The sequence below is a fragment of the Trichomycterus rosablanca genome, chromosome 23, assembly GCF_030014385.1.
Source record: "Trichomycterus rosablanca isolate fTriRos1 chromosome 23, fTriRos1.hap1, whole genome shotgun sequence".
In the NCBI taxonomy this organism is placed as follows: Eukaryota; Metazoa; Chordata; class Actinopteri; order Siluriformes; family Trichomycteridae; genus Trichomycterus; species Trichomycterus rosablanca.
Window position 1 is genome coordinate 18,344,456 of NC_086010.1, and position 12,444 is coordinate 18,356,899.

Here is a 12,444-nt window from a genome sequence, read left to right on the forward strand (position 1 = left end):
TTGTGCTGTTGTGCTGTTGCAGACGCTCAGAGCGTGGTGGACATCTACGTCAACTACGACTGCGACCTGAACGCTGCTAATATATTCGAGAGGCTGGTGAACGACCTCTCCAAGATCGCACAGGGCCGAGGAGGCCACGAGCTCGGCACCACGCCGCAGCAGGTACAGGTCCTCGCTTCACTCGATCGGCTTTGAACTTCTGGTAATAGCGTATGGAAGAGCTTTCATCCTGCAGTGTTGTGATGCGTGTCCGCTCTGATCTGTAGGACCTGACTTTGAGGAAGAAAGGCCTGGAGTGTCTGGTCTCCATCCTCAAGTGCATGGTGGAGTGGAGCAAGGATCAATACGTGAACCCGAACTCTCAGACCAGCCTCGGTATGAGACCACCTAGATAAAAGAGCGATTACCCCGACACTTCTACTGCAATCACACACAATCATTTTTTTTTTTATGTGAAGCACCACACAGACCTGACTTGAAATACTGCCCCCTTTTAGTCCGTTAAATCCAGGTCCCTGTGTGGTCAATTTCCTATCGCACACTGGTGGCCCCTGCTGTATCACACCCACGCTGGTCAAGGAGGGCCACAGACTAGCACACGTGGAAGAACAAAGCGAATCAATGAAGCATCCAGGCTACAGTGTAGAATTCTTAGGTGCATAATGTGCTTTCCTGTCTCGTTTTGATACAGCATGTATCAAAGTCAAGGCTCTGTTCTGAACCCTTTCATCCAGACAGACTTTATTCACTTGAAAACAGAGGCAGTCGAAATTATAAATAATTTTACAGTAACCTGTACCAGGCAGTCGGTCCACTGTGGATGTTATTAGGTCTGTTTTAAGGGAACGACGATCTTCTCTGTGAAGTCTGCTCTTTATGGGTCACCGCTGCTCTTTCAAGCGCTTCTTCTTTGTTTACACGGCTCACATCAAAGAGAGAGCCGGTATTACACAAGCGGCTGTGGATTTTCCAGCCCCGATGCCACTCTGGACCCGATTAAAGAGACACTGTGTTCACTGTCCATGAACTTGTTGGACGACATATTTCAAATCCATGGGCACACCGGCACTTCTGTGGAAAGGCCGGACAAGATTTTTGAGTGTGCCTTCTGGGTTTTGTAATAATAATAATACATTTTATTTATATAGCGCTTTTCAAGATACTCAAAGACGCTTTACATAACACAAATAATCAAAACAAATACATACACCATTCAAATCATAGTACAAAATCAAAATAGTACATCAACATCAAGAATAATTAAGATAAAAACAAAGAGAGCAGCATAAGACAGTTCATTAAAAATTAGCTAAATTATGAGAGAGAACAACAAGTATAGAACAATTTCTTAAAATTAGACAGAAACAGGACAGATTCACATGCAATCAGGAAACTGAAAACTTTACAAGTTTTAGGATCTAGGACTTCACATTTCTGTCGTGATCTAAGTATAAAACTAATTAAAAAGAATAGGAAAAATAAAAGCATTTATTTCGTGTTGTTACAAGTTAAATGCCACTCTGAATAGATGAGTTTTGAGAAGTGACTTGAATTTGGACAGGTCAGGACAATCTCGTAGGTGCTTTGTACTCATTCAGAGCATTTATGAGGTCAGGTAGAAGTCCCAATTCGTGCCAAATGTGTTTACTGGGGTTGAGCTCAGGACTCTGAATACTTTTTACCATATTGTGTAGTTGGCCAGGGGAGGTTTCCAAAGTAAGTCTGGGCTTGGGCCAAATGTGACCCCTAACAGGGTGTCCACATACTTTTGTCTATACAGCGTATGCATCCGAGTTAGAGTTTGAAAGGACGGCTTGTGTTTAGTGTTTAGCGCATAGCTGTTTGTGTTGGACTGGAGGGATTTGGGTTTCAGTCTGAACAGTGTTCTAGCTCCTGACAGACTCTGGACTCACGTTACTGTGACGGTTACGTCCTAAATGTTTTAGAGAGTTTCCGACACGAAATCAGATCCAACGTTGTGTGCTAAGTTCCAATGCTAAGTTCTGGGGGTTCGAATCCCAGGCTGGGCTCATGAATACTGAAGGCGGTACGTGAATCTAGGATTGTCGGAACACGTATCAGTGCACTCCAGATATATAGGAGGGTCCCGTCAGGGAGGGCATTCGGCGTAAAACGGTCTGCCAAATCAAACTTGCGGACGAATGATCTGCCGTGGCGCCCCCTAGCAGGACGCAGCGGAACGACATCACGCATTTGCATTCAGTCACACTGAAACGGATCCATCTTACAGTCTGTTAGGACTGCTAAAACCTAAATACATGACTAGATTATAAAAGTAAAATCAAAGCTGTGCTGAAGTGTTAGTGTCTCTCTCTTTCTCTCTCTCTCTCTCTCTGTATCTTCATCCGTCAGGCCTGGAGAAGCCTTCAGAGCAGGAGGCAAACGAGTCCAAGCACTCGGAGACCATCAACCGCTACGGGAGCATCAACTCCCTGGACTCGACGGCATCCTCGGGCATCGGGAGCTACAGCACGCAGATGTCGGGCGCCGACAACCCCGAGCAGTTCGAGGTGCTCAAACAGCAGAAGGAGATCATCGAGCAGGGCATCGACCTGTAAGCCCAACATCAGTTTGTGTTTGTTTACAATTCCAAATGTATGGATTACTTGCATTTCATCTAATCTTGCTGTCATGAAAGATTTTTCTTTGATGGTGAATAATGATCAGTGGACTGTGCGGCCAATGTAGTGCTGCTGTGACCGATCACAGGCGATAAACGACCGTAAATAAGAAACTTCTATTATTATTATTATTATGCAGTCGTTCAGGTCACTTAAAAGTCTTACCATTTCGTTTTCTGGCAATTGTATCTGTCTGGATACACAATGTGACCAAAAAAGGGGCACAAATTCCCTCAAACACACTCCGGAACCTTGTGAAAAGCCTTCCCAGAAGGGGTGTGTCATGGTCAGATGTTCCATCTATTGTATTGCATCTACAGACCTTTTTAATACTGTAGTCCTCAGTTTAACCTGTAGCTTCCTGCTCTTCTGTCCCAGGTTTAACAAAAAACCAAAGAGGGGCATCCAGTACCTGCAGGAGCAAGGAATGCTGGGAACTACGCCCGAGGACATCGCCCAGTTCCTACACCAGGAGGAGAGACTGGATTCTGTACGTCGAATCCACGGTTTATTTCTTCTCTAGCTTTAGTATCTTGCTTAAGGAATGGGAATGCACTGGGAATGAAGTATGTCCAGTAAATGTTATAGTTTATTTTGACTATATGCCTGGATATTGCTGTATTTCTCTAAAACACACTTGTGTTAGTGTGATTATGAAAGAACAGAACACACACACACACACACACACACACACACACACACACACACAAGCTCCAGCTTTCAGCGCTATCTAATTAGCTCATCTATATCTGAATTTTATCGTTCTATGTGAAGACCTGAGGTTTTTATTTTAGTGAAATAAAAATGCATCACGCTCTGACTAGTTTGAGCTAGTTTTTTTAACCTCTGCTAATGAAACACGTTGTTGATTCGTTTTCTCGTAAGCCCAGTATTTTCAGCGATAACAAGAACCTGTTTTAATTATCCCGATGACGAGGTCTGAGTGGATTTAATTGAGTGTTAATTTTACGAGCGCTCTCACAGATGTTGTGGCTGTTAGGATTTGATAATTATCAGTGCACGACTGCCGTAAACGTCTGAAAGCTTTCGTAACTGCTCTAAAAAAAACAGAAGCTTATTTAAACTTAAGTTGGTGCCACCAATTTTATATTTACTTCCCAGGTCCAGACAGGAGACTTTCTCGGAGACAATGATCGCATCAACAAGGAGGTGATGTACGCATATGTGGACCAAATGGACTTCCAGGGGAAGGATTTCGTCTCGGCCCTGCGTCTGTTCCTGGAGGGTTTCCGGCTCCCTGGAGAGGCTCAAAAAATAGATCGTCTGATGGAGAAATTCGCTGCTAGATACTTAGAGTGCAACCAGCGGTGAGTGATGAGAAAATCATGCTTTACCGGGATAGCACAGAGGCCACGCCTACTTTACTGGGACTGATATACAGAAGCCACGCCTACTTTACTGCGGACAACAACATAAAGGCCACGCCTACTTTTAATGAGACAGATGACGGGCCACACCCACTTTACTGGGACTGATATACAGAAGCCACTCCTACTTTACTGGGGACGATAACACAGTGGCCACACCCACTTTACTGGGGGCAGTAACACAAAGACCGCGCCCACTTTACTGGGACTTATCGTAATTATTAGGACAGGTGACTCTTAACATCAGTAGTAATAAATGATGGTTTATTTTCCACCTCAGTATAAGTCAGTGTAAGTAATGCTCTGACAGCGGAGTGCATGCTTGTTATGTTTTTAATATTATTTAATGTCCTCTGTTCTCTGTAGACAAACGCTGTTTGCGAGTGCAGACACCGCGTACGTCCTGGCTTATTCAATCATCATGTTGACTACGGACCTCCACAGTCCACAGGTAAGTGGCTTCTACCCGTGCCAACCTACTAAATTCAATGCCGTCGTTTTTAGTTATTAGTTTTACTGTCCGACTTTGTGAAAGTGTATTAATGAGACTGGAGAGGCTGAAGGTGTAAATCAATCTGGGTGGAAAAACTGTGGTTCCCTGGAACAATGCGGTGACACACCAGACAGGCCAAACGGACGTAGCCAATCATGACTGTATGCAGATGCCCAAATGTCTGATAGAACCACTAGGGATCCTAGTGGTAGCCCCCAGCTCAAAGTGTTGACCTAGCAATACATGCTGATGTGCACATTCAGGGCTGAATCATCTTCTGTCCATCCTCTTTGACCAGGTGAAGAATAAAATGACAAAAGAGCAATACATCATGATGAACAGAGGGATCAACGACAGTAAGGATTTGCCGGAGGACTATTTATCATCCATATACAACGAGATCGCCGGGAAGAAGATCTCTATGAAGGAGACGAAGGAGCTGCCGCTCAAATCCAATAAACAGAGTAAGATTTGGTTTGATTTGTCTGTCTGTGAGTGACCCTTGCTGACCTTGAGTCACTCAGGTCTTTATGCTGATCAGATGTGCTGCATTTAACACGTAGACAAGAGAAACTGTTATCCGCCTGACATCTAATAGATCCCTCACATGCACTGAAATGGGTACTGAGCACTTTTATGGGGTGGTTCTAATGTTTTGGCTTATTGGTGTATATTTATAGGCTTTTTAAAAATATGTAATTAATTCCTTTCAGGTCTTATGTGCAGTCATGCTGCAAAAGGAAATTAAATTATAGCCTTTCCCAAACTCTTTAAGCAAATCACATATTACATGAGACCACGGAAAACTTGAACTTGTATAATAATCCGGTGTCCACATACTTTTGACTAGATACTGCCATATTTGTAATGCTAATTGGCAATGCACTTCTTCATTAATTATCCTGATCTGATTAATTGCGTTCCTGCTTCCTCACTTAGGCGTGGCCAGTGAGAAACAGAGGCGGCTGCTCTACAACATGGAGATGGAGCAAATGGCCAAGACAGCCAAGGCTCTGATGGAGGCGGTGAGCCACGTCCAAGCCCCGTTCACCAGCGCCACCCACCTGGAGCACGTCAGGCCTATGTTCAAGGTATGAAATGCCAGCTCATGGCTCACGACCATGACCGGGTACGGTTTACGTTAAGCTACGGATAGTGACGGCAGAATGCAGCGTGACGGCGTTTTCTGCTCTGTGTAGCTGGCGTGGACGCCGTTCCTGGCAGCCTTCAGCGTAGGACTGCAGGACTGCGATGATACCGAGGTGGCGTCTCTCTGCCTGGAGGGCATCCGATGTGCCATCAGGATAGCCTGCATCTTCTGCATTCAGGTATCTGCTTATAAACCTGGTACACCAACAGGTGTAAATAGTAAACATCAGATAGGAGGAACATGCTAAATATTGTGCTGCTATTCTTGTTTGGTTCCAGTTGGAGAGGGACGCCTACGTTCAGGCTCTCGCTCGCTTCACTTTGCTCACGGCCAGCTCTGGCATCACTGAGATGAAGCAGAAGAACATCGACACCATCAAGACCCTCATCACTGTGGCTCATACGGATGGAAACTACCTGGGAAACTCCTGGCATGAGGTGAGCCATACTGGGAGCACTGGCTTTTCTTAGCTTTACAACCAGACCACAGCTAGTGAATGATGAACCACTAGGGGGCGCCACATCGATGCATTAATCTGCATATTTGATTAGGTACAGTTGGTTGGATGGCCTTCCCAACACAATCCTTCTGTTTATCCTAGCACTGGTGTGTGTTCCCATATCGCCATGCAGCCTGCAGCCAATCCAAAGTGACCCCCACTTGACCCCCAGATGATATTTGAATAGTGGGGTACAGACGTGGCAGGTGCAGCAGTGTTGTTGGGATGCCCTCTTTATTCTGTCCTCAGTTTGCTCCTGGCCTTGTATTGCTACCCCCTCTCAAACCAAATACCTTTATATTATTTTTATTTTCTTGCAGATTCTGAAGTGCATCAGTCAGTTGGAATTGGCTCAGCTCATCGGCACGGGTGTGAAGGCTCGCTACATATCCGGGACCGTCCGGGGCAGAGAGGGTTTCATCACCAGTACCAAAGAGCAGAGTCCGGACGAGTATCTGGGCATTGGTTAGTACACTGAACGGTTAACTTATATAATGCTATCACGAATCCCCATCATGATATAAAGTATTTCCACTTTCTTTCCCTTAGTTGGTGGGACCGTGGATCGTAAACAGATAGCGAGCATACAGGAATCGATCGGAGAGACCAGCTCACAAAGTGTCGTGGTTGCCGTGGACAGGTACGGTGCTGTACGATCTTTGTTCCTAAGTGATTCCTGCCTGTCGCTTCTGGTCGTGCTGTTAATATTGTCGTGTCCTCTTATTGTAGGATATTTACAGGATCCATCAGACTGGATGGTAATGCGATCGGTGAGTCGATATCATCATACATCAGATCTAAATAATTACTAGCTAGCAACCAAAATATAAAGAGTCACCAATAACAATGTTTTAAAAACAAGTTTCCGAAAATGGATTGGCGTCCTGTCTGGTGTGTTACCGCAGTGCACCCAGTGATTCTGGGGGAAACCAGACCCATCGTGACCCTGACCAGGATAAAAACGTGAAAATAATAAAGCAGATACCTGATATGATTAGCAAAATCTCTAAAACAAAAGCATTTATCCTGTGATCCGGACTTTACCGGTTCAAATCCCATTAATGCCGTAATTTTCCAAGAGTCAGAGGAAGCATAAATGTTTTGCTTTTTGTATGGTTGGGCAATGCTGTCTCCACCATCGATTAAAGCATGTACCAGCTTAAAGCAGATTATAACTAAGGGTGGCATTCCCCCTGAAACCCAAGAGTGCATAACTACACATAATTAATGAATTCTCACTTAAAAATTAATTACTATATCATTATATAAATGCTTTTCTTTCTGTAGAACACTTAAAGTGACATTATTTGGCTTTATCGTTTTGATTTGTACCAATGTTGACTTTAAAAATATAATAACGTATATTTATTTAAAGCTTAGGTACTGACTGTGCTCTTGTTTTTGCTCTGCAGTCGATTTCGTGCGTTGGCTGTGCGCCGTGTCCATGGACGAGCTGGCCTCCCCGACTCACCCGCGGATGTTCAGCCTGCAGAAGATCGTAGAGATTTCCTACTACAACATGGGTCGCATCAGGCTCCAGTGGTCCAGGATCTGGGAGGTGATAGGAGATCATTTCAACAAGGTGAGGTTATTCGTCTATAATATGAGGTGGTATGTGTGGTGGACGGTATTTTAAAATGTTTTTTTCCCCCCACTCAGGTGGGCTGTAATCCCAATGAGGATGTTGCGATCTTCGCTGTGGATTCACTCCGGCAGCTGTCTATGAAATTTCTGGAGAAGGGAGAGTTGGCCAATTTCAGATTTCAGAAGGATTTCTTGCGGCCGTTTGAGCACATCATGAAAAAGAACAGGTACATTCTCTTCGATCTGATCTTTATTATTTATTTCAGTGTTCTGATCAGGGTTAGGTGTGTCATGATATTAATCATCATTCATATTTATCTATCATGTCATGTTTAGAGCAGCTAATTCACCTTTTGCACCCAGTACCCAGAGAAAACCCAACTTATGAAATTAAATAAACTCTTATAGACAGTAACCAGGGGCAAGGCTTGAACCCAGATCAGTGGGACCCTGAAGCTGATGATGCACCAGCCTGAAAGGGGGTTTTTGATTGCATTTTTTTGTCTTTATATATAAAAAGCACGGCCCTTAAGAATGAAGCAGGAGTGAAATACTTAATCTGTAAGCAGATGTGAGGAGCTGTGAGGGTGTCTTCAGTTATAAAGACATTATGGTGTCGGTTCCTAATAGTGTGTGTGTGTGTGTGTGTGAGTGTGAGTGCATGCAATATATATTGCTGATAACACGTTTGTTTTCTACCCCTTACAGATCCCCCACTATCAGGGACATGGTGGTGCGCTGTATAGCTCAGATGGTAAACTCTCAGGCAGGGAACATCCGCTCAGGCTGGAAGAACATCTTCTCAGTGTTCCACCTGGCAGCTTCAGATCAGGATGAAAGCATCGTGGAGCTCGCCTTCCAGACCACCGGCCACATCGTCAGTAAGTCAACAGACGGAGCATTTTTTTCCTGCTCTGAGCTAAGAAAAAGGCAGGAGCTTCTTTCTTGAACGACGGTCCGTAACCCTTCGTAACCTTCTCTGATGCAGATTGAACTGGATTGTGGATGTAACCTGTCTGTATTGATCGTTTCCTCTCAAGCCCTGGTGTAACCATGTTCACAGCAGCGTGTAACTAAAAGCTTGTGTAGGAGTTGCCCAGGTATTGATTCGTTTCCTTTTTTCTTTTTTTTTTCGACAGCGAATGTATTCGAGAAGCACTTTCCGGCCACCATCGACTCCTTCCAGGACGCTGTGAAGTGTCTGTCCGAGTTCGCCTGTAACGCTTCTTTCCCCGACACCAGCATGGAGGCCATCCGTCTGATCCGCCACTGCGCCAAATACGTTTCCGACAGACCTCAGGTCAGCACCACTGGAAAAGCTTGATCCCTCGGTATCTTTAAAGTCAGAGTTTCCCCTGAGCTTCGGTTGTGGTAGAACTATAAAAGGTTTAAGGAAGAATGAACTCAGTCAGGGTTTCTGCTCCATCTGTATCTTGGAGGATTGCCAGATTATGGACAATCAAGCAGTGTCTGTAGAGTATATAATTAATAAATATATAAATATAATAATTACTGATATACTATTATGATTTCAGGCTATTTTATCTTGACGGAAATGCTGACTGGTCTAATTACAATGCAAAGCAATTTTGAACTACAGATAGGCAGCATGACTCTTGTTTTGTGCCACAGGCATTTAAAGACTACACTAGTGATGATATGAATGTAGCCCCAGAGGACCGGGTGTGGGTTCGAGGCTGGTTCCCCATCCTGTTCGAGCTGTCGTGCATCATCAACAGGTGTAAGCTGGACGTCAGGACCAGGTCAGTTCGCACACGCTTGAAGAAATAGTTTATCTAAACAGATAATGTCAATGTACACAATTCAGCCTTTGATGATGGTGGTTAAATTTTAATATTCATGATTTTGGAATTGGATGCTGAATAAGTTCTTGGTTCACATAAGTGTCCACTTACACAAACCAACAGGACAGCTGATTACTGGCTCCATCGGGCATGACGGTGCTGGAAAGCCATCAGAATTGTGCAGAACTAAACAAGCATGTCTTGGTTAATTGATTCTTTTAGCATTGCATCAAGTATTTAATTAAATTATTCGTAAATTGAGTGTTTTGTTGGATCTCAGGGGACTGACGGTGATGTTCGAGGTGATGAAGACGTACGGCCACACTTACGAGAAACACTGGTGGCAAGACCTGTTCCGTATCGTCTTCAGAATCTTTGACAACATGAAGCTGCCGGAGCAGCAGACGGAGGTACAGAATGAGGAAACGATTGCCGTTTTGAACACTTAGCTGGCAGAAATTTACGAAGTCTAACGATCTTCGTGTGTCGTGTGTCTGCGCAGAAAGCCGAGTGGATGACGACAACCTGCAATCACGCACTTTACGCCATCTGTGACGTCTTCACGCAGTACTTCGAGTCCCTGAGTGATGTTCTGCTGGACAACATTCTGGCTCAGCTCTACTGGTGTGTCCAGCAAGGTGAGAATCATGCTGGGGTTCCCTGGTACCCTCTTTCTTGAAAGTATTCAAAGCCTTTATTCAATCCATCATCTCTTTTTTGTAGATAATGAGCAGCTGGCTAGGTCAGGCACCAACTGCTTGGAGAATGTGGTGATCCTAAACGGTGAGAAGTTTACACCCGAGACCTGGGACAAGACCTGCAATTGCATGCTGGACATCTTTAAAACCACCCTTCCTCACATGTGAGTTTCTGCCTCGTTCCTCAGCTCTTATGAATGCGGCTGATCTGTGCTGTTCGATGTTGATTTGACGATCCTGTATCTCTCTCAGGTTGTTGACGTGGAGGCCGGCCGGTGCAGAAGGCGATCACGCGAGTCAGCTGGACTCGGACAGACAGCTGGTATGGAGTCGAGACTACTCCTTTGATTACACCCCCTCGTTATTATCAAATTGGACTGGAATCACCATCCAGTTCTATTATTATATGGGGTGCTGGATGTAGGTGCTGCACCACAAAATTGGTCCTGGTCCTATTAAAGGCGTTTAGATGACAAATTGATTGCTCTAGGTGTGAGTGTGTGTGTGTGTGAGAGTGTGAGTGTAATTTCCTGCAGTGGTTTGGTGCCCCATAAAGAATATGCTGCTTTCTTTGGCTGTGTGTTTGTGTGTGGCATGGGGGCCACGTCTATCTTGACCAGGATCGTGATTAAAGTAAATAACAAGTTTGAACTGCCTGTTGTTTGTCCATATCCCAAAAACTTGATGGTGCTCCTGATGGTACAGATGGTGTTCCAGCCATGTGGATGGTGCCGGATTCACTGTTACCATGATCATGATGTGGCAACATCCTGCTGTAATGTTGTAACTGTGTAATTACTGAATATCAGTAGTATATAACGTATGTGGGTGTGTGTGATCTCCTGCAGGATTCTATTTCTCAGAAGTCTCTGGACATCCAGACTCGATCTGAGGATCAGCAGTATATAACGTATGTGGTTGTGTGTGATCTCCTGCAGGACTCTCTGGACATCCAGACTCGATCTGAGGATCAGCAGTCTGTGAGCAGCATGGAGAAAGCCCTGGCAGAGAATCGGAGACAGAGTCAGTTCAGTGTAGCTTCAGGCAAGTACATTGCTCATGGTAAACACATTACAAGTCTTAGAGCACGCCGGGCTAAACATGACGGCTAACGGTGCGAGTGTGCGATGTGCAGAAATCCAGGAGCAGAGATTGTTCGCGGCGCTTCTCATCAAGTGTGTGGTGCAGCTGGAGCTCATCCAGACCATCGACAACATCGTCTTCTTCCCGGCGACCAGCAAGAAGGAGGACGCTGAGAACTTCGCCGCGGCGCAGGTAGGAACTACCCTCTGCCCGCTTACTGATTTGAAACCGGATCCGGTGAAGCGAGTGGTCCGATCGTGTGCTCTCGTGTCGTTTAGAGAGACGCTCCGGACGCCGACGTCCAGGTGGAGACTCAGGATCAGGGAATGTATCGGTATCTGACCTCGGCGCAGTTGTTCAAACTGCTGGACTGCCTGCTGGAGTCGCACCGCTTCGCTAAAGCCTTCAATTCCAATAACGAGCAGAGGACGGCGCTTTGGAAGGCTGGTCTGTGTTCACTCTGTTCCTACTCACTTAGATAGCAGTGTTTATAGAGAGAGTTTATATAGAGAATAGTGAATAATGAATAAATTAAGAGTTCAAACTAGATGGGAATACATTTTGAGTTGTTTAATAGATTATTACTGATCAGATACTTGATCTGTACCCATCATACTGTACTAATGGAGGGTCTTTGTTTGTAAGGCTTTAAAGGAAAGTCGAAGCCCAACCTGCTTAAACAGGAGACGAGCAGCCTGGCGTGTGGTCTGCGTATCCTCTTCCGCATGTACATGGATCCTAGCAGACAGGACGCCTGGGATGAGGTGCAGAGACGCCTCCTCAAGTAAGACATTCCAATTATACAACAGTTAGTTCCGACCTTACAATCTGATTGGTTGAGAAGCGTTCTAACCGTGCTGATATTGGTGATAACAGCACGGCCTTTTCACACTACAACTGTATTACTCCGCTGACGCGTTGCCATTAACGACGAGCTTCATGCACACAAACGTGCACGCAGGCGACACCGACTCTTTACCCGATCGCGTTTTAAATCCGTTATTTGATACACTATCTAGTGCACTATGTAGGGAACATATATCCGTGATCTGATACACAATCTAGTGCACTATGTAGGGAACATAACCAATTGTCTAATTCA

General features: G+C 45.0%; 1 protein-coding gene across 2 annotated transcripts in view; it reads left to right on the plus strand.

Annotated features, from left to right (window-relative positions):
- The window catches only part of arfgef1 (ADP-ribosylation factor guanine nucleotide-exchange factor 1 (brefeldin A-inhibited)), a 31,686-nt gene that overhangs the window by 16,394 nt on the left and 2,848 nt on the right, over positions 1-12,444 (plus strand). For both annotated transcript variants that reach the window (XM_062985555.1, XM_062985556.1), the window contains exons 12-37: positions 23-162; positions 267-375; positions 2,374-2,575; positions 3,021-3,132; positions 3,765-3,970; positions 4,397-4,481; positions 4,822-4,987; positions 5,463-5,614; positions 5,723-5,851; positions 5,952-6,110; positions 6,493-6,637; positions 6,722-6,812; positions 6,902-6,942; positions 7,585-7,754; positions 7,832-7,983; positions 8,465-8,637; positions 8,896-9,056; positions 9,389-9,519; positions 9,842-9,971; positions 10,064-10,199; positions 10,285-10,423; positions 10,512-10,581; positions 11,198-11,303; positions 11,395-11,534; positions 11,621-11,789; positions 11,988-12,126. In XM_062985555.1, coding sequence (XP_062841625.1) covers positions 23-162; positions 267-375; positions 2,374-2,575; positions 3,021-3,132; positions 3,765-3,970; positions 4,397-4,481; positions 4,822-4,987; positions 5,463-5,614; positions 5,723-5,851; positions 5,952-6,110; positions 6,493-6,637; positions 6,722-6,812; positions 6,902-6,942; positions 7,585-7,754; positions 7,832-7,983; positions 8,465-8,637; positions 8,896-9,056; positions 9,389-9,519; positions 9,842-9,971; positions 10,064-10,199; positions 10,285-10,423; positions 10,512-10,581; positions 11,198-11,303; positions 11,395-11,534; positions 11,621-11,789; positions 11,988-12,126 — 3,553 coding nt within the window. The remainder of the gene's footprint in view (positions 1-22; positions 163-266; positions 376-2,373; positions 2,576-3,020; positions 3,133-3,764; positions 3,971-4,396; positions 4,482-4,821; positions 4,988-5,462; positions 5,615-5,722; positions 5,852-5,951; positions 6,111-6,492; positions 6,638-6,721; positions 6,813-6,901; positions 6,943-7,584; positions 7,755-7,831; positions 7,984-8,464; positions 8,638-8,895; positions 9,057-9,388; positions 9,520-9,841; positions 9,972-10,063; positions 10,200-10,284; positions 10,424-10,511; positions 10,582-11,197; positions 11,304-11,394; positions 11,535-11,620; positions 11,790-11,987; positions 12,127-12,444) is intronic.